Genomic DNA, 26,395 nt, shown 5'->3' with positions numbered 1-26,395 from the left:
GGTGCAGTGACGTGTGTGGGGCTGGGTGCAGTGACACGTGCGGGGCTGGGAGCAGTGACGTGTGCGGGGCTGGGTGCAGTGACGTGTACGGGGCTGGGTGCAGTGACGTGTGGGGCTGGGTGCAGTGACATGTGTGGGGCTGGGTGCAGTGACATGTGTGGGGCTGGGTGCAGTGACGCGTGCGGGGCTGGGAGCAGTGACGTGTGGGGCTGGGAGCAGTGATGTGTGCGGGGCTGGGTGCAGTGACGTGTGCGGGGCTGGGTGCAGTGACGTGTGCGGGGCTGGGTGCAGTGACGTGTGCGGGGCTGGGTGCAGTGACGTGTGCGGGGCTGGGTGCAGTGACGTGTGTGGGGCTGGGTGCAGTGACATGTGTGGGGCTGGGTGCAGTGACACGTGCGGGGCTGGGAGCAGTGACGTGTGCGGGGCTGGGTGCAGTGACGTGTACGGGGCTGGGTGCAGTGACATGTGGGGCTGGGTGCAGTGACATGTGTGGGGCTGGGTGCAGTGACGTGTGCGGGACTGGGTGCAGTGACGTGTACGGGGCTGGGTGCAGTGACGTGTGCGGGGCTGGGTGCAGTGACGTGTGTGGGGCTGGGTGCAGTGACGTGTGTGGGGCTGGGTGCAGTGACATGTGTGGGGCTGGGTGCAGTGACATGTGTGGGGCTGGATGCAGTGACGTGTGCGGGGCTGGGTGCAGTGATGTGTACGGGGCTGGGCGCAGTGACATGTGGGGCTGGGCGCAGTGACATGTGGGGCTGGGTGCAGTGACGTGTGCGGGGCTGGGTGCAGTGACGTGTGCGGGGCTGGGTGCAGTGACGTGTGCGGGGCTGGGTGCAGTGACGTGTACGGGGGCTGGGCGCAGTGACACGTTCGGGGCTGGGTGCAGTGACGTGTGCGGGGCTGGGTGCAGTGACGTGTGCGGGGCTGGGTGCAGTGACACGTGCAGGGCTGGGTGCAGTGACGTGTGCGGGGCTGGCTGCAGTGACGTGTGGGGGGCTGGGTGCAGTGACGTGTACGGGGCTGGGCGCAGTGACACGTTCGGGGCTGGGTGCAGTGACGTGTGTGGGGCTGGGTGCAGTGACGTGTGCGGGGCTGGGCGCAGTGACATGTGTGGGGCTGGGTGCAGTGACGTGTGCGGGGCTGGGTGCAGTGACGTGTGCGGGGCTGGGCGCAGTGACATGTGTGGGGCTGGGTGCAGTGACGTGTGCGGGGCTGGGTGCAGTGACGTGTGCGGGGCTGGGCGCAGTGACATGTGTGGGGCTGGGTGCAGTGACGTGTGGGGGGCTGGGTGCAGTGACGTGTGCGGGGCTGGGTGCAGTGACACGTGCGGGGCTGGGTGCAGTGACGTGTGTGGGGCTGGGTGCAGTGACGTGTGCGGGGCTGGGCGCAGTGACATGTGTGGGGCTGGGTGCAGTGACGTGTGCGGGGCTGGGTGCAGTGACGTGTGCGGGGCTGGGTGCAGTGACGTGTGCAGGGCTGGGTGCAGTGACACGTGTGGGGCTGGGTGCAGTGACATGTGTGGAGCTGGGTGCAGTGACATGTGTGGGGCTGGGTGCAGTGACGTGTGCAGGGCTGGGTGCAGTGACACGTGTGGGGCTGGGTGCAGTGACATGTGTGGAGCTGGGTGCAGTGACATGTGTGGGGCTGGGTGCAGTGACATGTGTGGGGCTGGATGCATTGACGTGTGCGGGGCTGGGTGCAGTGACGTGTGCGGGGCTGGGTGCAGTGATGTGTACGGGGCTGGGCGCAGTGACATGTGGGGCTGGGTGCAGTGACGTGTGCGGGGCTGGGTGCAGTGACGTGTGCGGGGCTGGGTGCAGTGACGTGTGCGGGGCTGGGTGCAGTGACGTGTGCAGGGCTGGGTGCAGTGACACGTGTGGGGCTGGGTGCAGTGACATGTGTGGAGCTGGGTGCAGTGACATGTGTGGGGCTGGGTGCAGTGACGTGTGCAGGGCTGGGTGCAGTGACACGTGTGGGGCTGGGTGCAGTGACATGTGTGGAGCTGGGTGCAGTGACATGTGTGGGGCTGGGTGCAGTGACATGTGTGGGGCTGGATGCACTGACGTGTGCGGGGCTGGGTGCAGTGACGTGTGCGGGGCTGGGTGCAGTGATGTGTACGGGGCTGGGCGCAGTGACATGTGGGGCTGGGTGCAGTGACGTGTGCGGGGCTGGGTGCAGTGACGTGTGCGGGGCTGGGTGCAGTGACGTGTACGGGGCTGGGCGCAGTGACACGTGCGGGGCTGGGTGCAGTGACGTGTGCGGGGCTGGTGCAGTGACGTGTGCAGGGCTGGGCGCAGTGACACGTGCGGGGCTGGGTGCAGTGACGTGTGCGGGGCTGGGTGCAGTGACATGTGCGAGGCTGGGTGCAGTGACGTGTGCGGGGCTGGGTGCAGTGACGTGTACGGGGCTGGGTGCAGTGACGTGTGGGGCTGGGTGCAGTGACATGTGTGGGGCTGGGTGCAGTGACATGTGTGGGGCTGGGTGCAGTGACGCGTGCGGGGCTGGGAGCAGTGACGTGTGGGGCTGGGAGCAGTGATGTGTGCGGGGCTGGGTGCAGTGACGTGTGCGGGGCTGGGTGCAGTGACGTGTGCGGGGCTGGGTGCAGTGACGTGTGCGGGGCTGGGTGCAGTGACGTGTGCGGGGCTGGGTGCAGTGACGTGTGTGGGGCTGGGTGCAGTGACATGTGTGGGGCTGGGTGCAGTGACACGTGCGGGGCTGGGAGCAGTGACGTGTGCGGGGCTGGGTGCAGTGACGTGTACGGGGCTGGGTGCAGTGACATGTGGGGCTGGGTGCAGTGACATGTGTGGGGCTGGGTGCAGTGACGTGTGCGGGACTGGGTGCAGTGACGTGTACGGGGCTGGGTGCAGTGACGTGTGCGGGGCTGGGTGCAGTGACGTGTGTGGGGCTGGGTGCAGTGACGTGTGTGGGGCTGGGTGCAGTGACATGTGTGGGGCTGGGTGCAGTGACATGTGTGGGGCTGGATGCAGTGACGTGTGCGGGGCTGGGTGCAGTGATGTGTACGGGGCTGGGCGCAGTGACATGTGGGGCTGGGCGCAGTGACATGTGGGGCTGGGTGCAGTGACGTGTGCGGGGCTGGGTGCAGTGACGTGTGCGGGGCTGGGTGCAGTGACGTGTGCGGGGCTGGGTGCAGTGACGTGTACGGGGGCTGGGCGCAGTGACACGTTCGGGGCTGGGTGCAGTGACGTGTGCGGGGCTGGGTGCAGTGACGTGTGCGGGGCTGGGTGCAGTGACACGTGCAGGGCTGGGTGCAGTGACGTGTGCGGGGCTGGCTGCAGTGACGTGTGGGGGGCTGGGTGCAGTGACGTGTACGGGGCTGGGCGCAGTGACACGTTCGGGGCTGGGTGCAGTGACGTGTGTGGGGCTGGGTGCAGTGACGTGTGCGGGGCTGGGCGCAGTGACATGTGTGGGGCTGGGTGCAGTGACGTGTGCGGGGCTGGGTGCAGTGACGTGTGCGGGGCTGGGCGCAGTGACATGTGTGGGGCTGGGTGCAGTGACGTGTGCGGGGCTGGGTGCAGTGACGTGTGCGGGGCTGGGCGCAGTGACATGTGTGGGGCTGGGTGCAGTGACGTGTGGGGGGCTGGGTGCAGTGACGTGTGCGGGGCTGGGTGCAGTGACACGTGCGGGGCTGGGTGCAGTGACGTGTGTGGGGCTGGGTGCAGTGACGTGTGCGGGGCTGGGCGCAGTGACATGTGTGGGGCTGGGTGCAGTGACGTGTGCGGGGCTGGGTGCAGTGACGTGTGCGGGGCTGGGTGCAGTGACGTGTGCAGGGCTGGGTGCAGTGACACGTGTGGGGCTGGGTGCAGTGACATGTGTGGAGCTGGGTGCAGTGACATGTGTGGGGCTGGGTGCAGTGACGTGTGCAGGGCTGGGTGCAGTGACACGTGTGGGGCTGGGTGCAGTGACATGTGTGGAGCTGGGTGCAGTGACATGTGTGGGGCTGGGTGCAGTGACATGTGTGGGGCTGGATGCATTGACGTGTGCGGGGCTGGGTGCAGTGACGTGTGCGGGGCTGGGTGCAGTGATGTGTACGGGGCTGGGCGCAGTGACATGTGGGGCTGGGTGCAGTGACGTGTGCGGGGCTGGGTGCAGTGACGTGTGCGGGGCTGGGTGCAGTGACGTGTGCGGGGCTGGGTGCAGTGACGTGTGCAGGGCTGGGTGCAGTGACACGTGTGGGGCTGGGTGCAGTGACATGTGTGGAGCTGGGTGCAGTGACATGTGTGGGGCTGGGTGCAGTGACGTGTGCAGGGCTGGGTGCAGTGACACGTGTGGGGCTGGGTGCAGTGACATGTGTGGAGCTGGGTGCAGTGACATGTGTGGGGCTGGGTGCAGTGACATGTGTGGGGCTGGATGCACTGACGTGTGCGGGGCTGGGTGCAGTGACGTGTGCGGGGCTGGGTGCAGTGATGTGTACGGGGCTGGGCGCAGTGACATGTGGGGCTGGGTGCAGTGACGTGTGCGGGGCTGGGTGCAGTGACGTGTGCGGGGCTGGGTGCAGTGACGTGTACGGGGCTGGGCGCAGTGACACGTGCGGGGCTGGGTGCAGTGACGTGTGCGGGGCTGGTGCAGTGACGTGTGCAGGGCTGGGCGCAGTGACACGTGCGGGGCTGGGTGCAGTGACGTGTGCGGGGCTGGGTGCAGTGACATGTGCGAGGCTGGGTGCAGTGACGTGTGTGGGGCTGGGTGCAGTGACGTGTGTGGGGCTGGGTGCAGTGACGTGTGCGGGGCTGGGTGCAGTGACGTGTACGGGGCTGGGTGCAGTGACGTGTACGGGGCTGGGTGCAGTGACATGTGCGGGGCTGGGTGCAGTGAAGTGTGCGGGGCTGGGTGCAGTGACACGTGCGGGGCTGGGTGCAGTGACGTGTGCGGGGCTGGGAGCAGTGACGTGTGGGGCTGGGTGCAGTGACGTGTGCGGGGCTGGGTGCAGTGACGTGTGCGGGGCTGGGTGCAGTGACGTGTGCGGGGCTGGGTGCAGTGACGTGTGCGGGGCTGGGTGCAGTGACGTGTACGGGGCTGGGTGCAGTGACGTGTGCGGGGCTGGGTGCTGTGACGTGTACGGGGCTGGGTGCAGTGACGTGTGCGGGGCTGGGTGCAGTGACGTGTGCGGGGCTGGGTGCACTGACGTGTGCGGGGCTGGGTGCAGTGACGTGTGCGGGGCTGGGTGCAGTGACGTGTGCGGGGCTGGGTGCAGTGACACGTGCGGGGCTGGGTGCAGTGACGTGTGTGGGGCTGGGTGCAGTGACGTGTGCGGGGCTGGGCGCAGTGACATGTGTGGGGCTGGGTGCAGTGACGTGTGCGGGGCTGGGTGCAGTGACGTGTGCGGGGCTGGGTGCAGTGACGTGTGCGGGGCTGGGTGCAGTGACGTGTGCGGGGCTGGGTGCAGTGACGTGTGCGGGGCTGGGTGCAGTGACACGTGCGGGGCTGGGTGCAGTGACGTGTACGGGGCTGGGTGCAGTGACGTGTGCGGGGCTGGGTGCAGTGACGTGTGCGGGGCTGGGTGCAGTGACGTGTGCGGGGCTGGGTGCAGTGACGTGTGCGGGGCTGGGTGCAGTGACGTGTGCGGGGCTGGGTGCAGTGACGTGTGCGGGGCTGGGTGCAGTGACGTGTACGGGGCTGGGTGAGTGACGTGTGCGGGGCTGGGTGCAGTGACACGTGCGGGGCTGGGTGCAGTGACACGTGCGGGGCTGGGTGCAGTGACGTGTGCGGGGCTGGGTGCAGTGACGTGTGCGGGGCTGGGTGCAGTGACGTGTGCGGGGCTGGGTGCAGTGACGTGTGCGGGGCTGGGTGCAGTGATGTGTACGGGGCTGGGTGCAGTGACGTGTGGGGGGCTGGGTGCAGTGACACGTGCGGGGCTGGATGCAGTGACGTGTGCGGGGCTGGGTGCAGTGACGTGTGCGGGGCTGGGTGCAGTGACGTGTGCGGGGCCTCTGCTTTTACCATCTCCTCCTGCGTGATCTTGTCATTATGGCTCCGTGACGTCAACTGGCAGCGCTTTGCCATGACAACAGGACAACACGTGACGCCATGGCGCCATGCGACTCCCCAGGGTGTCCCCGTTGTCATGGCATTTCACGTCTCGGAGCCATAATGATGGGGAGGAGATGCCTGGAGCAGAAGGTTAGAGAGTTACAGAGGCCCCGCGCTCTCCCCCGGAACTCAATTAGACTGTAAGCTCCTCGGGGCAGGGACTTCTCTTCCTTAATGTTACTTTTATGTCTGAAGCACTTATTCCCATGATCTGTTATTTATATTATCTGTTATTTATTTGAATACCCCGTGTATTACTAATGTGAAGCGCTATGTACATTAATGGCGCTATATGAACAAAGACATACAATACAATACAAGGCAGTGTAATTGTTGTGCGGGAGCGAGCGGCGCCTCTGTCATCGCGGGGCTCGGCGCACAGGTACTGACTGCACCGCCATCACGCCGGCCCTGTCTATCTTATTGCTACGGGATTGTTTCTGATACATATGGGGTTGTGTTGGGGCCCGGAATCGCCCGACGTTTGCTGTGATACATACGAGCCTCCATGTTTCTTCCTGTGGAACAGCCTGTGCCCGAGCTGGGGCGACGCTGGCAGGTAACCAGCTCACACCTGTGTTATCACCCCGCTCCTGTATATCTCCAGCCCTCATTATCCCAATACCACACTCCATCAGACATGTGTGAGCAAACAGTCCCCACACGTCAAACACGGACCTGACCGGCCTGAGGCAGACATTGGAGACCATTCTGCCAAGGTCAGGACAATGTTGTGTACCCTGACATCTGTGTGTTGTGTGCCCTGTGTGTGCATGTGCGACGTTCAACATACATATGTTGCTCTCTTCTCTCTTCTCTCTGTTATTCAGTCTGCTGGGTTCCACATGGCGGTTTCACTTCCAAGAACCATCTCATTCCTATAACACGGTCACTGTTCCAAGTGTTCCTTGTGGGATTGCCAGAAGTGTCTTAGTATCGCCCCGCGTTTGTCTCCAAGGTCTTTGTGTCTTCTCCAACTTTCATTAGCTGCACATGTAAACAGATCCCCCGCAGGCATGTCATCTCTCCTAAAGCTGCTTCACATTAATATTCAATGAAAGTTGCACGAGTCACGACAACATACTGTATGTTTATAGTGCTGTAAAACCCCTTCACCTTCAACTCATGAAGTGTTAATAACTAGTATTCACTGAAAGTCCATAATAAATACATATCATGCTCTCAGCTGCTTAAGCAACTAGTCTTAAATTAGCATGAGCAATGCGCCATTTCTCACCCAAACTCACTAGTAAGTAAAGGTCACGTATATATGTATGGGACAGATATAAAGGTCACGTATATATGTATGGGACAGATATAAAGGTCACGTATATATGTATGGGACAGATATAAAGGTCACGTATATATGTACGGGACAGATATAAAGGTCACGTATATATGTATGGGACAGATATAATACACATCTGCAAAATTATACAATATTATCATTTTCACGGTTTGAAATGCACCTAAAATGATATCGTAATCAGCTTGTGTCCTTTCTACCCGTTTTCTGATGTGGCCGCTTTGGAGAACTAATTGTAAAGCCCTAGTCCACGTGTCCGGTCCATGTTGTCCGGTCCATGGTGTCCGGTCCACGGTGTCCGGTCCACGGTGTCCGGTCCACGTGTCCGGTCCACGTGTCCGGTCCACGTGTCCGGTCCATGTGTCCGGTCCATGGTGTCCGGTCCACGGTGTCCGGTCCACGTTGTCCGGTCCACGTTGTCCGGTCCACGTTGTCCGGTCCATGTGTCCGGTCCATGGTGTCTGGTCCATTTTGGGTTGTATTTTCTCTAAGAAGATTCTCCAATTACGATATCTCAGATGGAGAAAATGATCTATTCCAAGTTGTCTCAGGTGACATACAAAGCTAAAAAGCAGCAGCATGGTGCACAGGACACTAACAAATAGGAAACCAAATCATTCATTCAGAAGGTATCCACCCCGACCATGTAGCACTGGGGGGTCAAACTCAATTTCTATGATGGACATGATTAGATTTCATTGTACTTCATTCAGGCCGTACTGTACGTACCAGAAACGTAATAAAATATGCAAATAATACATATTGTAGGAGTATGGTTATATGCAAGATTCATGCCCCCTCCTCACCAACTTCTCCCCACGCTCCCCCCTCTACAGCTTCTCCCCACACTCCCCTCCTCACCTGCCTCTCGCCATGTTCCCCTCCTCACCAGCTTCTCCCCACGTTCCCCTCCTCACCAGCTTCTCCCTATGATCTCCTCCTCTCCAGCTTATCCCCATGATCTCCTCACCAGCTTCTCCCCATGCCCCCCCCTCTCTAGCTTCTTCCCACATTCCCCTCCTAACTAGCTTCTCCCCATGCTCCCCTCTTCCCCTCCTCACTATCTTCTCCCCACCTCTCCAGCTTCTCCCCACGCTCCCCTCCTCACCAACTTCTTCCTACGTTCCCCTCCTCACCCGCTTCTCCCCACACTCCCCTCCTCACCAGCTTCTCCCCACGCTTCCCTCCTCCCCACGCTTCCCTCCTCCCAGCTTCTCACCACACTCCCCTCCCCACCAGCTTCTCCACACACTCCCCTCCCCACCAGCTTCTCCCCACACTCCCCTCCTCACCAGCTTCTCCCCACACTCCCCTCCTCACCAGCTTCTCCCCACACTCCCCTCCTCACCAGCTTCTCCCCACGCTCCCCTCCTCACCAGCTTCTCCCCACATCCCCCTCCTCTCCAGCTTCTCCCCACACTCCCCTCTTCACCAGCTTCTCCCCCCACTCCCCTCTTCACCAGCTTCTCCCCCCACTCCCCTCTTCACCAGCTTCTCCCCACACTCCCCTCCTCACCAGCTTCTCCCCACGCTCCCCTCCTCACCAGCTTCTCCCCACATTCCTCTCCAGCTTCTCCCCACACTCCCCTCTTCACCAGTTTCTCCCAACTTCACCAGCTTCTCCCCACGCTACCCTCCTCACCAGCTTCTCCCCATGCTACCCTCCTCACCAGCTCCTCCCCACACTACCATCCTCCCCAGCATCTTCCCACACGCTCTTCCTCACCAGCTTCTCCCCACCAGCTTCTCCCCATGCTCCCCTCCCCACCAGTTTCTCCCCATGCTCCCCTCCTCACCAGCTTCTCCCCACGCTCCCCTCCTCACTTGTTTCTCCCCTACATGTTCTCACCTGCTTCTCCTTTACGTGCCCCCTCCCACTTTTTCTCTCACTCTTTTCATCCTTTTTCTCTCTCCCCTCACCCCCACTCTTACCCTGAACAGCAGTGTCCCGCCCACCGCGCTAACTAAGTGCTCGGCGGGTGGCATCCGGCCCGCAGACCGTCTGCCTGACAAGCCCCGGTGTAGCGCACAAGGAGGAGCATTATAATGTCACACCGGGGCACATTACACACAAGGAGGAACATTATAATGTCACACAGGGGCACATTACACACAAGGAGGAGCATTATAATGTCACACAGGCACATTACACACAAGGAGGAGCATTATAATGTCACACAGGCACATTACACACAAGGAGGAGCATTATAATGTCACACAGGCACATTACACACAAGGAGGAGCATTATAATGTCACACAGGCACATTACACACAAGGAGGAGCATTATAATGTCACACAGGCACATTACACACAAGGAGGAGCATTATAATGTCACACAGGCACATTACACACAAGGAGGAGCATTATAATGTCACACAGGCACATTACACACAAGGAGGAGCATTATAATGTCACACAGGCACATTACACACAAGGAGGAGCATTATAATGTCACACAGGCACATTACACACAAGGAGGAGCATTATAATGTCACACAGGCACATTACACACAAATAAAGCCCACAGCTGTTTATCTCAGGCTCTCGGCATGGAGACAATATATCTAACTGCATTGGAACCAAGGGATCTTCTAGATCTGGCCCATGTTATCCGCTCCCCTAATCAGACACTCGCACAGGGGACGCCAACTCCAGTCCACAAGGGCCACCAACGGCTCCCTGCTTCAGCACAGGTGGCTCGGTGGCTGCAGTAGAGGTGCACTTAATGAGTCTGCAATTAGACACCGCACAATGGCGGCGATTATCCCCCAATTATTATTCTATACGGGATTAGGGCGAGGAGTGCAATGGCCCGTTAAATTGTCACTTCTCCTGCAATGTCCCAGCCCGGGCTCAGAGATCTAGTTGCATGTCACATACTGAGAAGCTTAACGTGTAAGTGGCTGGAAGTGGCCCCGCTGTGTCACAGTCTGAGCATGTCACTGGAGAGGAGAGAGGAGAGGAGGAGGCGCTCTTGGTGACGCTTGTAACACACCATCGCTACGGATTCCGACACCGAGGGATTAACCCCCTCTGACCTGGTGGCCGTAGTTCTGTGCTTGTATTTCCTGAGTGCTAGAGAGGGACAGTCTCCCCCTCCCCAAACAATGCTGAAAGTCCTTTCCATTCTCCTATTTCCACCGGGTTACTGCCATAGGGACTCGCACACGTGGCCTTGCAGTGCATTGTGGGTCCCTTTGGTATGGAATGAAATTATAACGAGGAAAGAAGAAAACCCTAACGGACCACACCACGTATTCAGAGCTGGGTATAATCTTACTGTAACAGGCCGGTATTATTATCAACGTTAGGGGGCGCACGGGCCTATATCAGGGGTGCTCAACTCCTGTCCCCCTGGGCCATCAACAGGACAGGTTTAAAGGATATCTGTGCTTCAGCACAATGTCAGTCAATGACTGACCCACTGATTCAGCCACCTGTGCTGAAGCAGGGATATCCTTAAAACCAGACCTGTTGGTGGCTCTTGAGGACCGGCGTCGGCCGACCCCTGGCCTAGATACAGTAAGCTCTGTTAAATCAGGCAGATAACAGGACATTACTCAAAACAGGGACAGGCGTTATTTTCCCTGCGTTACCAACATATCCACTAAACTCTTTATATGCAGAAAAGGGCCGTACTAGAACTCATTGGTATCGGCCTAACGGCGATATGTTATTTTAGGATACAGCTACGTTATCTTCACATAATGTGACCTTATTTAAGTCTTGGTGCTATTCCCTTCCAGACATTGGAATAGGGCGTTTGTAGGAGAGGAAAGGTGAACACAGCCGGGATTACTGCGGCACTATGCACTGTGAGTCACCGCTGTGCCCGGCGTCACTCCCCTCCCGGCGCGGAGACAGGGCGCACGCCTGGGAGAAGCCCGATCTCCGCGCCTGGATGGGAGTAATACCGGGGTTAGGTGTAGGGTATTGCGCGTTCTGCAGCTTCAGCGCGATGTCACTTTCTCTGGCGATTGCTGCGTTTCCAGCAAAGTGACGGGAACTAAAGTTAATGCCCCGCTAAATGGGCCAATGGTGCCTAATAAAGCTAGGTCCTCGTGGGCAATGTGGCACAAAACGAGTCAGCAGGATAAAAAGGGCCCTGTCCCTGCAGGCAGCCTGGGGCGCCCTCTCTGTATCGCAACAGAGAGAATGACCCTCACTTATTACAATGAGCCGGTATTGGCCAATGGGAACACAGCACGGCAGTATACAGACTGGTTACTCCAACACAAGATTACCACAGCCCGGCAGTATACAGACTGGTTACTCCAACACAAGATTACCACAGCCCGGCAGTATACAGACTGGTTACTCCAACACAAGATTACCGCAGCACGGCAGTATACAGACTGGTTACTCCAACACAAGATTACCGCAGCACGGCAGTATACAGACCGGTTACTCCAACACAAGATTACCACAGCCCGGCAGTATACAGACTGGTTACTCCAACACAAGATTACCGCAGCACGGCAGTATACAGACTGGTTACTCCAACACAAGATTACCACAGCCCGGCAGTATACAGACTGGTTACTCCAACACAAGATTACCACGGCCCGGCAGTATACAGACTGGTTACTCCAACACAAGATTACCGCAGCACGGCAGTATACAGACCGGTTACTCCAACACAAGATTACCACAGCCTGGCAGTATACAGACTGGTTACTCCAACACAAGATTACCGCAGCACGGCAGTATACAGACCGGTTACTCCAACACAAGATTACCACGGCCCGGCAGTATACAGACTGGTTACTCCAACACAAGATTACCACAGCCCGGCAGTATACAGACTGGTTACTCCAACACAAGATCACCACAGCCCGGCAGTATACAGACTGGTTACTCCAACACAAGATTACCACGGCCCGGCAGTATACAGACTGGTTACTCCAACACAAGATTACCGCAGCACGGCAGTATACAGACCGGTTACTCCAACACAAGATTACCACAGCCCGGCAGTATACAGACTGGTTACTCCAACACAAGATTACCACGGCCCGGCAGTATACAGACTGGTTACTCCAACACAAGATTACCACAGCACGGCAGTATACAGACTGGTTACTCCAACACAAGATTACCACAGCCCGGCAGTATACAGACTGGTTACTCCAACACAAGATTACCGCAGCACGGCAGTATACAGACTGGTTACTCCAACACAAGATTACCGCCCGGTCCGCACTCAGCATGGAAGCAGTGATAGGAAAACATTATCCCGATAAACAATGGGGATATTCCATGAAGAATTTCTAGCTGCAGGTTTGCTCCAGTACAATACACTGGGCGGGTTCTCGCGCAGTACTGTGACAGGCCCAGTAACCGCCCCGCAGTACTGTGACAGGCCCAGTAACCGCCCCCGCAGTACTGTGACAGGCCCAGTAACCGCCCCCGCAGTACTGTGACAGGCCCAGTAACCGCCCCCCGCAGTACTGTGACAGGCCCAGTAACCGCCCCCGCAGTACTGTGACAGGCCCAGTAACCGCCCCCGCAGTACTGTGACAGGCCCAGTAACTGCCCCCGCAGTACTGTGACAGGCCCAGTAACCGCCCCCGCAGTACTGTGACAGGCCCAGTAACCGCCCCCGCAGTACTGTGACAGGCCCAGTAACCGCCCCCGCAGTACTGTGACAGGCCCAGTAACCGCCCCCGCAGTACTGTGACAGGCCCAGTAACCGCCCCCGCAGTACTGTGACAGGCCCAGTAACCGCCACCGCAGTACTGTGACAGGCCCAGTAACCGCCCCTGCAGTACTGTGACAGGCCCAGTAACCGCCCCCGCAGTACTGTGACAGGCCCAGTAACCGCCCCCGCAGTACTGTGACAGGCCCAGTAACCGCCCCCGCAGTACTGTGACAGGCCCAGTAACCGCCCCCGCAGTACTGTGACAGGCCCAGTAACCGCCCCCGCAGTACTGTGACAGGCCCAGTAACCGCCCCCGCAGTACTGTGACAGGCCCAGTAACCGCCCCCGCAGTACTGTGACAGGCCCAGTAACCGCCCCCGCAGTACTGTGACAGGCCCAGTAACAGCCCCCGCAGTACTGTGACAGGCCCAGTAACCGCCCCCGCAGTACTGTGACAGGCCCAGTAACCGCCCCCGCAGTACTGTGACAGGCCCAGTAACCGCCCCCGCAGTACTGTGACAGGCCCAGTAACCGCCCCCGCAGTACTGTGACAGGCCCAGTAACCGCTCCCGCAGTACTGTGACAGGCCCAGTAACTGCCCCCGCAGTACTGTGACAGGCCCAGTAACCGCCCCGCAGTAATGTGACAGGCCCAGTAACCGCCCCCGCAGTACTGTGACAGGCCCAGTAACCGCCCCCGCAGTACTGTGACAGGCCCAGTAACCGCCCCCGCAGTACTGTGACAGGCCCAGTAACCGCCCCCGCAGTACTGTGACAGGCCCAGTAACCGCCCCCGCAGTACTGTGACAGGCCCAGTAACCGCCCCCGCAGTACTGTGACAGGCCCAGTAACCGCCCCCGCAGTACTGTGACAGGCCCAGTAACCGCCCCCGCAGTACTGTGACAGGCCCAGTAACCGCCCCCGCAGTACTGTGACAGGCCCAGTAACCGCCCCCGCAGTACTGTGACAGGCCCAGTAACCGCCCCCGCAGTACTGTGACAGGCCCAGTAACCGCCCCCGCAGTACTGTGACAGGCCCAGTAACCGCCCCCGCAGTACTGTGACAGGCCCAGTAACCACCCCCGCAGTACTGTGACAGGCCCAGTAACCGCCCCCGCAGTACTGTGACAGGCCCAGTAACCGCCACCGCAGTACTGTGACAGGCCCAGTAACCACCCCCGCAGTACTGTGACAGGCCCAGTAACAGCCCCCGCAGTACTGTGACAGGCCCAGTAACCGCCCCCGCAGTACTGTGACAGGCCCAGTAACCGCCCCCGCAGTACTGTGACAGGCCCAGTAACCGCCCCCGCAGTACTGTGACAGGCCCAGTAACCGCCCCCGCAGTACTGTGACAGGCCCAGTAACCGCCCCCGCAGTACTGTGACAGGCCCAGTAACCGCCCCTGCAGTACTGTGACAGGCCCAGTAACCGCCCCCGCAGTACTGTGACAGGCCCAGTAACCGCCCCCGCAGTACTTTGACAGGCCCAGTAACCGCCCCTGCAGTACTGTGACAGGCCCAGTAACCGCCCCTGCAGTACTGTGACAGGCCCAGTAACCGCCCCCGCAGTACTGTGACAGGCCCAGTAACCGCCCCTGCAGTACTGTGACAGGCCCAGTAACCGCCCCCGCAGTACAGTGACAGGCCCAGTAACCGCCCTCGCAGTACTGTGACAGGCCCAGTAACCGCCCCCGCAGTACTGTGACTGGCCCAGTAACCGCCCCCGCAGTAAGTGGCGTCAAATCAATGTGTCTGCAAAATGGGAAACTACTGAAGGATCGGAACGACGCATGTGAGCGTGTGAGCGTGTGAGCGTGTGAGCGTGTGAGCGTGTGAGCGTGTGGCCAAGGAAAGGTACAATAACCGTTCCCCGGAGTGACAGTGAAGGACAGCAGGGCAGGGGGCAAAAAACACGAGATAATCCAGAATCATGATTATTATTCGGGTCAAATCAGAGATGCTGCCATGCCACCCTAACCCCGTTTAAATAGCCCCATATAAACACACACCCCTGCCTTTGAATGGAGATGAATAGCCTGTGGATTAAGCAACTAATACATTTCGGCTTTTCCCGTGTACATATTCATATCACACTTTATTATCTAACGCATGTGTGGCTAACTCCAGTGCTCAAGGGTCACCAACAGGTCAGGTTTTAAGGATATCTCTGCTTACTTCTTTACTGAAGTGAGGATATCCTTTAAACCGGACCTGTTGGTGGCCCTTGAGGACTGCAGGTGGCCACTTGTGATGTGACATGCATCTGTGCCGGTGTAACTGGTGCACGCACGCTGTTGTGTGCGGCAGGTGAGTGTGTAACGGGGAATTCCCGTGTCTTCCTTATCTCCGGTTGCGTCTGTTTATAAAAATACGAATTTGATACGTTTATATTCACCCCTGTCCTTATTTTTCCGTAGTGTTCCCAGGAAGTCGCTAACTGCGTCTTAAAGCGACCTGCTGGGAAATCCAGAAGCAGGAGCTCGGAGAAACAGGAGCGGCTCATGGCACGGGCGGTAATAACTTATTATAATGTCTTTCTTCATTTCTTATAAGCCCACACGCCCGCCTGGCAGTGAATGTAATGCATCTGTTACCATCTGCTTCGCACATCTTTCATCAGATATTTACACGGTATCCAGTTTTAGTCGCTTGGAAACTCCTTCAGCCAGGCCAAGCATGCCCGAGCGTCTCAGCCAGGCCAAGCATGCCCGAGCGTCTCAGCCAGGCCAAGCATGCCCGAGCGTCTCAGCCAGGCCAAGCATGCCCGAGCGTCTCAGCCAGGCCAAGCATGCCCGAGCGTCTCAGCCAGGCCAAGCATGCCCGAGCGTCTCAGCCAGGCCAAGCATGCCCGAGCGTCTCAGCCAGGCCAAGCATGCCCGAGCGTCTCAGCCAGGCCAAGCATGCCCGAGCGTCTCAGCCAGGCCAAGCATGCCCGAGCGTCTCAGCCAGGCCAAGCATGCCCGAGCGTCTCAGCCAGGCCAAGCATGCCCGAGCGTCTCAGCCAGGCCAAGCATGCCCGAGCGTCTCAGCCAGGCCAAGCATGCCCGAGCGTCTCAGCCAGGCCAAGCATGCCCGAGCGTCTCAGCCAGGCCAAGCATGCCCGAGCGTCTCAGCCAGGCCAAGCATGCCCGAGCGTCTCAGCCAGGCCAAGCATGCCCGAGCGTCTCAGCCAGGCCAAGCATGCCCGAGCGTCTCAGCCAGGCCAAGCATGCCCGAGCGTCTCAGCCAGGCCAAGCATGCCCGAGCGTCTCTGACAGATGGTGGAAAGTGACGCGTCTGCCAGTGCTGATTGGACAGATCTTCCTACTTACTACTGAAAGGATGTTAATGCAGGGGTGCTGAACCCCAGTCCTCAAGCTCCCTTCCCACAACAGGTCAGGTTTTCAGGATATCCCAGTTTCAGCACAGGTGGCACAATCAGAAGCTCTGATTAAGTCTTCTGATCTGAAGCAGGGACTGATTGAGCCACCTGTGCTGAAGGAGGGATATCCTGAAAACCTGACCTGTTGGGGGGTGGAGGGGAAGCTTGAGGACTGGAGTTGAGCACCCCTGATTTAATGCACAGCGCTATCTTTTGCTTACTGTTCAGATTTCTAACATTACATAGTTACATAGTTATAGTTACATAGTTACAGTTACATAGTTATAGTTACATAGACGAAGAGGTTGAAAAAAAGACATACGTCAATCAAGTTCACCCTATGCTAAATTTAGACGACAGATACTTTATCCTATATCCGTACTTACAGTATATTGATTCAGTGGCAGGGAAACAGGGATTACTCCCTGCATCATCATCCTTCCGATGTATACTTATTTGGTATATCCCTGTATACCTTCACTTTCTTAAAAGATGCTCAACCTTTTTGTTGAAGATATCTATTGTATCTGCCATCACAGTCTCCATGGGTAATGAATTCCACACTGTAACTGCCCTTACTGTAAAGAACCCTTTCCTTTGTTGCTGGTAAAATCTCCTTTCCTCCAACCTTAAGAGATATGTTCTAGGGATGAATAGTTCATTTGAAAGCTCCTTGTACTGTCCCTGAATATATTTGTATATAGTTATCATATCCACCTCTTTTCTAATGTAAACAAATCTAATTTAGCTAGCCTCTCCTCATAAGTTAGATTGTCCATCCCCTTTATTAATTTGGTGGCTCTTCTCTGCACTCTCTCTAGTTCCATAATGTCTTTTCTAAGGAGTGGTGTCCAAAATTGTACTCCATATTCAAGGTGTGGTCTTACTAATGCTTTGTAAAGGCGCATAATTATGTTGACATCCCTCCCAGCCATTGCCCGTTTAGATCTTGTTTGCCTTTGCAGCTACTGCATGACTTTGGGCACTATTCCTACTTACCTCATCAAAGAAATGAATGTAGTTAGTTTGGCAAGATCTATCCTTCATAAATCCATGCTGACTATTACTAATTATTTTGTTTTCCATTAGGTATTCCTGAATATTATCCCTTACTAAACCTTCAAATAGTTTCCCCACTTTTGAAGTCAGGCTTACAGGTCTATAATTCCCCGGTTGTGATCTAGCTCCCTTTTTAAATATAGGCACCACATCTGCTTTACGCCAATCTTGTGGTACTGATCCTGTGGAAATGGAGTCCTTGAATATTAAATATAAAGGTTTTGCTATTACTGAGCTTAACTCCTTGAGAACTCTTGGATGTATGCCATCGGGGCTAGGTGCCTTATTTACTTTAATTTTATCAGTTCGTCTATTAACTTTTTTCTCAGTTAACCAATAGTTCGTTAACATAGAGGTTGTGGCTTCCTCCTGCGGCACTACTATTGCAATTGATTCTTCTCTTGTAAACACAGAGGCAAAGAATGTGTTTAATACCTCTGCTTTTTCCTTATCTCCAATAATCTGCCTACCCATCTCACACTGAAAGGGTCCTATATTTTCTTTTCTCATTTTTTGTGTTATTAAGGTACTTAAAGAAATTTTTAGGGTTGATCACTTTCCATTGCAATCCTTTTTTCATTATCCATTTTTGCTAATTTGATTGCCCTTTTGAAACTTTTGTTACATTCCTTATAATTCTGATACTCTGCCCCCATTCCTTCTGACTTCCAGTATCTAAATGTGGGCTGATGGGGGCTCACCTGATGGGGGCTCATCTGATGGGGGCTCCCCTGATGGGGGCTCATCTGATGGGGGCTCCCCTGATGGGGGTTCACCTGATGGGGGCTCCCCTGATGGGGGTTCACCTGATGGGGGCTCCCCTGATGGGGGTTCACCTGATGGGGGCTCACATGATGGGGGATCATCTGATGGGGGCTCCCCTGATGGGGGTTCACCTGATGGGGGCTCCCCTGATGGGGGTTCACCTGATGGGGGCTCCCCTGATGGGGGTTCATCTGATGGGGGCTCACCTGATGGGGGCTCACCTGATGGGGACTCACATGTTGGGACTCACCTGATGGGGGCTCACCTGATGGGGGCTCACCTGATGGGGGTTCACATGATGGGTGCTCACGTGATGGGGGTTCACATGTTGGGGGCTCACATGTTGGGGGCTCACCTAATAGGGACTCATCTGATGGGGGCTCACATGATGGGGGCTCACATGTTGGGGGCTCACATGATGGGGGCTGACATGTTGGGGGCTCACATGTTGGGGGCTCACCTGATGGGGCTCACCTGATGGGGGCTCACATGTTGGGGGCTCACCTGATGGGGGCTCACCTGATGGGGGCTCACCTGATGGGGGCTGACATGTTGGGGGCTCACCTGTTGGGGGCTCACATGTTGGGGGCTCACATGTTGGGGGCTCACATGATGGGGGCTCACATGTTGGGGGCTCACATGTTGGGGGCTCACATGATGGGGCTCACATGATGGGGGCTCACATGTTGGGGGCTTACATGATGGGGGCTCACATGTTTTGGGCTCACATGATGGGGGCTCACATGATGGGGGCTCACATGTTGGGGGCTCACATGTTGGGACTCATTTGATGGGGGCTCACCTGATGAGGGCTCACCTGATGGGGGCTTATATGTTGGGGGCTCACATGTTGGGGGCTCACATGTTGGGGGCTCACATGTTGGGGGCTCACATGATGGGGGCTCACATGTTGGGACTCACCTGATGGGGACTCACATGATGGGGGCTCACATGTGTGGGGCTCACCTGATGGGGGCTCACATGTTGGGGGCTCACCTGATGGGGGCTCACCTGATGGGGTCTCACATGTTGGGGGCTCACATGTTGGGACTCACCTGATGGGAGCTCACCTGATGGGGGCTCACATGTTGGGGGCTCACATGTTGGGGGCTCACATGTTGGGGGCTCACCTTCTGAAGAGTTGTTGAACAGGTAGTACATAACATCGCTAAGGGCCACTTATTACTGTCTCTGATCTGCAAAAGCCCAGTAACGCTCGTCCAAGAACACAAACTGGTGTACTCCCAAAAATATACAACTGTAAATACCGGAATGTCTTTTCTTAGACAAATCTGGTAATGGGCGCTAACATGAGTATCGTCCCCGTTTTGCAGCCGGGAGGCCATGATAAACAAACGCTCACACTCCGGGGTGTATAGATAGATTCAGGTTTGTGTACTTCAGTATTAGGTGAGACCTTTTTTATTTGGACTAACAATGGATACTATAAGATGAGCTTTCGCGAGTTCTCTCCCTTCCTCAGGACAGCGATACTCACTTACAGAGATCCCAGGAGGGTAACACGGATACACAGACAGACAGGTACGGCACCTGATGCACGGAAGGAATAAGCAGACAGGGCAATGAGGCAGCAGCTATACATAAATATTTGCCAGGCGACAATCTTTCTTGCCAACGATTGGCGGCCGTCAATAGTGTTGAAACCTATTCTTTTACATGATGAGAAATCATCACTATTGTCTCTAACATCAAAGCCTCCTGGCTGAAGAAAAAACACTGCCCCATATCTATCAAACAAGAAAATCCCATTACTTTCAATGGGAATGTTTTTCTTTAATAGATACGGTGAAGCCGGGACATGAATGACCCCCAATAAGGTCATGACCCCTCCTCCCCTTTCCCCATATGCATCTTCTCCTGTACAGATGGGTTACCGTCCCTGGCCAGCTATTGGGGGCAGAGGCTTCTCCGATTCTTTATTATACAAGTAATCAATGTTGATATCATGGAGATGTCAGAAATGTATTTTTGTCTTGTGGAGGTGCATGGATGTTGCGCATTGACCAGTCGCGTCACCGTGCATACAGTAACATAAAGTATGTTTGCCCTTTTCACAGAGAGTTGGGTCAAGCTAAGCTGATATGGGTGACTGGAGCTTCCTTGGAGAATTCCTTGAAGAGGTCCAGAAACATTCCACGGTGGTGGGGAAAGTATGGCTGTCCATTCTCTTTATATTTCGGATGCTGGTGTTGGGCACGGCAGCAGAGTCCTCATGGGGGGACGAGCAGTCCGACTTCACGTGTGACACCAACCAGCCTGGCTGTGAAAATGTCTGCTACGACAAGGCGTTTCCCATTTCCCACATCCGGTACTGGGTCCTCCAGATCATCTTTGTCTCTACCCCGTCCCTTCTGTACATGGGACACGCCATGCACACCGTTCGCATGGAGGAAAAGAAGAAAAGCAGGGAAGCAGAAGAGAGATCAAAGCAGAATATGAATGGAGACTCTACGTACCACCAGCAAGAATACCCCGTGGAAAAGCCAGAGCGGTCGTGCCGGGATGAGCTGAGTGGGCAGATCAGACTGCAGGGGAGTTTACTGAACACGTATGTTTGCAGTATTTTGATCCGTACTGTGATGGAAATTGCTTTTATTGTTGGACAGTACATGCTTTATGGGATTTTTTTGGATACCTTATACATATGCCGCAGGTCTCCCTGTCCACATCCGGTGAACTGCTTCGTGTCCAGGCCCACCGAGAAGAATGTTTTCATTGTATTTATGCTGGCGGTGGCAGTCCTGTCACTTGTCCTCAGCCTTGTAGAACTTTACTACCTAGCATGGAAGAAGGTCAAGCAAAAGATCTCCGGCTCTTGCACCGCGATTCCCAATTCCCAGAGAGAAGCTACAAAAGAACCGGAGCACCGGTCCCAAAGCTGCACCCCACCTCCAGACTTTAACCAGTGCCTAAACACCAAAGGCAAATTCAGCAACCCCTTCAATACTCTGGCTTCCCAGCAGAACACAGCCAATTTTGCCACTGAGCGGGTCAAAAGTAAGGAAGACGTTGGAGAAGGACAGTTCATCCATATAAACTATGCGCAAAGTGCCCCAGTGTCCAACAGTTCTGCACCACTCCATGTCTCCAATGGCTACTACCACAGCAACCGTCGCCACAGCAAGACCAGTGGAACAAGTAGCAAAGCTCGGTCAGATGACCTGGCCGTGTGATCACTGATTCTCCATGATTGTCACAATGGGATTCTGCCTGTCTGTGCCTTGTTATTTATGTACTTTGTAACTATGTAACAAACCAAAGCTTCCAAGATGGATTTGCATCTCCCAGATTGCTCTATACCAGATGTGGCCAACTCAAGTCCTCAAGGGCCACCAACAGGTCAGGCTTTGAGGATATCCCTGTTACAGCACATGTGGCCCAATCAGTGGATCAGACTGAGCTACTGATTGAGCCACCTGTGCTGAAGCAGGAATATCATAAAACTCTGGCCTGTTGGTGGCCCTTGAGGACTTAAGTTGGCCACTCCTGGAGTAGATCTAATCCCGTCACTGCAAAATTCATTTTTATTCTGTAACTTTGTACTTCTGCCTTAAAAGATTTGTCAAAATCAATATGCAAGTCAGAAACCCTCATATTTAACCATTCCCCAGCAATTGAAACACATCAATAAAAGCCTTTCTATCTCTAAAAGTAATTTAAAGTGCTGCACAATTAATTTAGACATTGACATCATTGGTTTTGTCCATACTGGTCAACCCTCCCAGTTGGCGAGACCTCCTCACACAAGTGAGTGAAGAATGGGACATTCTGCTCTCTCTTAGTAGAGTATTGTGCCCTGACTGCAAGTCAGTGGCGGATGGAGATCTCCTGAATGTATCTCCCTGATTGGAGTGTTGTGCCCTGACTGCAAGTCAGTGGTGGATGGAGATCTCGCTCTGATTGGAGCGTCCCAGTATGGACTTGACACATTTCTCAAACCATCACACATTGCGTATTCTCATTTCAAGGCAATGCATTTGTAATTAAAGCTTAAAGCTACACTCACGCCATCCTGAGGTTTGATATTATGGACAGTGTGGGGGTTATTTACTAAACTCACCTGCATGAAAGAATGGGAAATCCTTTTGTTTAATAAATATGGTAATATGGCAATGCTGTTTCACTTTTACCCTGTAGGGTCTCTCCGCTGCAAGTGGGGGCAAAGAAACCCAACACTAGATATACTGTATGAAGCAAAAACATTCACACTGAAAGGAATGGGACTTTTTCTTTGATAAATATGGTGCAGTTTTTTTACACCCGTTTTGCCTGATTGAATTGTATTGTATTGTATGTCTTTATTTATATAGCGCCATAAATGTACACAGCGCTTCACAGTAGTAATACATGTGGTAATCAGATAAATAACAGATAATATAAATAACAGATCATGGGAATAAGTGCTTCAGACATAAGAGTAACATTAAGGAAGAGGAGTCCCTGCTCCGAGAAGCTTACAATCTAATTTATTCTATTGCACAGATTTTTAGGGATAATACAGATATGGCAAAATTGTGACGTCTCAGAAGCAGACTTTAGGATGGGTCCAACGTAGAGTTAATGCAGGTCCTACAAGTGGATGTTTTTTTAAGTGGCCAGTTTTAGAATCATAATGATGTATTAACCCAGTCACTGCCTGTGAGAGATGTGTGCAGAGGTACATATAATGGAGACCGATTTGTGTGACATTATAACTAACCCCTCTCCCTATGTAAGGTCTAACTTACTTCCCCAGACCCTATCTGCAGGACTGGGGGGATATTCCCATTACCAGCCTATCACCCCAAAGTCTCAGGAAGTACCTTAAGCAGGTGGCCCTCCATGTCAGTCTCTGGCAGGTTACTAGGTCCTCCGTGTCCAGGAAATATAGGTCTCTTGGTGTCTTGATCTCAGCACAGTCTTTGTGCTCAAGATAGTATCTGTGTGCAGGCTTCTCTGCTCTCCTTCTGTCAGCCCAAATGTGAGCTAAGGAATCTCTCCTGTGTCTCACATGAGACTTTGTACAGAGCTCTCATTAGTCCAGGTGGAGACTAGTTAATTGAGTGGCTGCAATTAACTATCTCTCTGCTGGATTCTCAGAGCTCTGAGGCTGCTTTATTTAAACAGGGACATGTCCCTGTTACATGTCCCCGTTACATGCCCCCGTTACATGTCCCCGTTACATGTCCCCGTTACATGTCCCCGTTACATGTCCCCGTTACATGTCCCCGTTACATGCCCCCGTTACATGTCCCCGTTACCATGTCCCCGTTACCATGTCCCCGTTACCATGTCCCCGTTACATGCCCCTGTTACATGCCCCCGTTACATGTCCCCGTTACATGTCCCCGTTACATGTCCCCGTTACATGTCCCCGTTACATGTCCCCGTTACATGCCCCCGTTACATGTCCCCGTTACATGTCCCCGTTACATGTCCCCGTTACATGTCCCCGTTACATGTCCCCGTTACATGTCCCCGTTACATGCCCCCGTTACATGTCCCCGTTACATGTCCCCGTTACAGTGTCCCCGTTACATGTCCCCGTTACATGTCCCCATTACATGTCCCCGTTACATGCCCCCGTTACATGTCCCCGTTACATGTCCCCGTTACATGTCCCCGTTACATGCCCCCGTTACATGTCCCCGTTACATGTCCCCGTTACATGTCCCCGTTACATGTCCCCGTTACATGCCCCCGTTACATGCCCCCGTTACATGTCCCCGTTACATGTCCCCGTTACATGTCCCCGTTACATGCCCCCGTTACATGTCCCCGTTACATGTCCCCGTTATGTCCCCGTTACATGTCCCCGTTATGTCCCCGTTACATGTCCCCGTTACATGTCCCCGTTACATGTCCCCGTTATGTCCCCGTTACATGTCCCCGTTACATGCCCCCGTTACATGTCCCCGTTACATGTCCCCGTTACATGTCCCCGTTACATGTCCCCGTTACATGTCCCCGTTACATGTCCCCGTTACATGTCCCCGTTACATGTCCCCGTTACATGTCCCCGTTACATGTCCCAGTTACATGTCCCCGTTACAGTGTCCCCGTTACATGCCCCCGTTACATGCCCCCGTTACATGCCCCCGTTACATGTCCCCGTTACATGTCCCCGTTACATGTCCCCGTTATGTCCCCGTTACATGTCCCTGTTACATGTCCCCGTTACATGTCCCCGTTACATGTCCCCGTTACATGTCCCCGTTACATGTCCCCGTTACATGTCCCCGTTACATGTCCCCGTTACAGTGTCCCCATTACATGCCCCCGTTACATGCCCCCGTTACATGTCCCCGTTACATGTCCCCGTTACATGTCCCCGTTACATGTCCCCGTTACATGTCCCCGTTACATGTCCCCGTTATGTCCCCGTTACATGTCCCTGTTACATGTCCCCGTTACATGTCCCCGTTACATGTCCCCGTTACAGTGTCCCCGTTACATGTCCCCGTTACATGTCCCCGTTACATGTCCCCGCTACATGTCCCCGTTACATGTCCCAGTTACATGTCCCCGTTACTGTGTCCCCATTACATGCCCCCGTTACATGCCCCCGTTACATGTCCCCGTTACATGTCCCCGTTACATGTCCCCGTTACATGTCCCCGTTACATGTCCCCGTTACATGTCCCCGCTACATGTCCCCGTTACATGTCCCCGTTACATGTCCCCGCTACATGTCCCCGTTACATGTCCCCGTTACATGTCCCCGTTACATGTCCCCGTTACATGTCCCCGTTACATGTCCCCGTTACATGTCCCCGTTACATGTCCCAGTTACATGTCCCCGTTACAGTGTCCCCATTACATGCCCCCGTTACATGCCCCCGTTACATGTCCCCGTTACATGTCCCCGTTACATGTCCCCGTTACATGCCCCCGTTACATGTCCCCGTTACATGTCCCCGTTACATGTCCCCGTTACATGTCCCAGTTACATGTCCCCATTACAGTGTCCCCATTACATGCCCCCGTTACATGCCCCCGTTACATGCCCCCGTTACATGTCCCCGTTACATGTCCCCGTTACATGTCCCCGTTACATGTCCCCGTTACATGTCCCCGTTACATGTCCCCGTTACATATCCCCGTTACAGTGTCCCCGTTACATGTCCCCGTTACATGTCCCCGTTACATGTCCCCGTTACATGTCCCCGTTACATGTCCCCGTTACATGTCCCCGCTACATGTCCCCGTTACATGTCCCCGTTACATGTCCCCGCTACATGTCCCCGTTACATGTCCCCGTTACATGTCCCCGTTACATGTCCCCGTTACATGCCCCCGTTACATGTCCCCGTTACATGTCCCCATTACATGTCCCCGCTACATGTCCCCGTTACATGTCCCCGCTACATGTCCCCGTTACATGTCCCCATTACATGTCCCCGCTACATGTCCCCGTTACATGTCCCCGCTACATGTCCCCGTTACATGTCCCCATTACATGTCCCCGCTACATGTCCCCGCTACATGTCCCCGCTACATGTCCCCGTTACATGCCCCCGTTACATGTCCCCGTTACATGTCCCCGTTACAGTGTCCCCGTTACATGTCCCCGTTACATGTCCCCGTTACATGTCCCCGTTACATGTCCCCGTTACATGTCCCCGTTACATGTCCCCGTTACATGTCCCCGTTACATTTCCCCGTTACATGTCCCCGTTACATATCCCCGTTACATGTCCCCGTTACATGTCCCCGTTACATATCCCCGTTACATGTCCCCGTTACATTTCCCCGTTACATGTCCCCGTTACATGTCCCCGTTACAGTGTCCCCGTTACATGTCCCCGTTACATGTCCCCGTTACATGTCCCCGTTACATGTCCCCGTTACATGTCCCCGTTACATGTCTCCGTTACATGTCCCCGTAACATGTCCCCGTTACATATCCCCGTTACATGCCCCCGTTACATGTCCCCGTTACATGTCCCCGTTACATGTCCCCGTTACATGTCCCCGTTACATGTCCCCGTTATGTCCCCGTTACATGTCCCCGTTACATGTCCCCGTTACATGTCCCCGTTACATGTCCCCGTTATGTCCCCGTTACATGTCCCCGTTACATGCCCCCGTTACATGTCCCCGTTACATGTCCCCGTTACATGTCCCCGTTACATGTCCCCGTTACATGTCCCCGTTACATGTCCCCGTTACATGTCCCCGTTACATGTCCCCGTTACATGTCCCAGTTACATGTCCCC

The 26,395-nt window shown here is 55.3% G+C and overlaps 1 protein-coding gene across 2 annotated transcripts in view; it reads left to right on the top strand.

The window, feature by feature from the left end:
* The window catches only part of GJA5 (gap junction protein alpha 5), a 105,719-nt gene extending 83,409 nt beyond the window's left edge, over positions 1-22,310 (top strand). For both annotated transcript variants that reach the window (XM_075593535.1, XM_075593536.1), the window contains exons 2-3: positions 15,409-15,504; positions 20,255-22,310. In XM_075593535.1, the coding sequence (XP_075449650.1) occupies positions 20,279-21,370 (1,092 nt within the window). In that variant the 5' untranslated portion in view covers positions 15,409-15,504; positions 20,255-20,278 and the 3' untranslated portion in view covers positions 21,371-22,310. The remainder of the gene's footprint in view (positions 1-15,408; positions 15,505-20,254) is intronic.
* Positions 22,311-26,395: the final 4,085 nt, after the last annotated feature.

The sequence above is a fragment of the Ascaphus truei genome, chromosome 3 (genome assembly GCF_040206685.1).
Source record: "Ascaphus truei isolate aAscTru1 chromosome 3, aAscTru1.hap1, whole genome shotgun sequence".
In the NCBI taxonomy this organism is placed as follows: Eukaryota; Metazoa; Chordata; class Amphibia; order Anura; family Ascaphidae; genus Ascaphus; species Ascaphus truei.
This window is presented reverse-complemented; position numbering and strand designations above follow the sequence as displayed.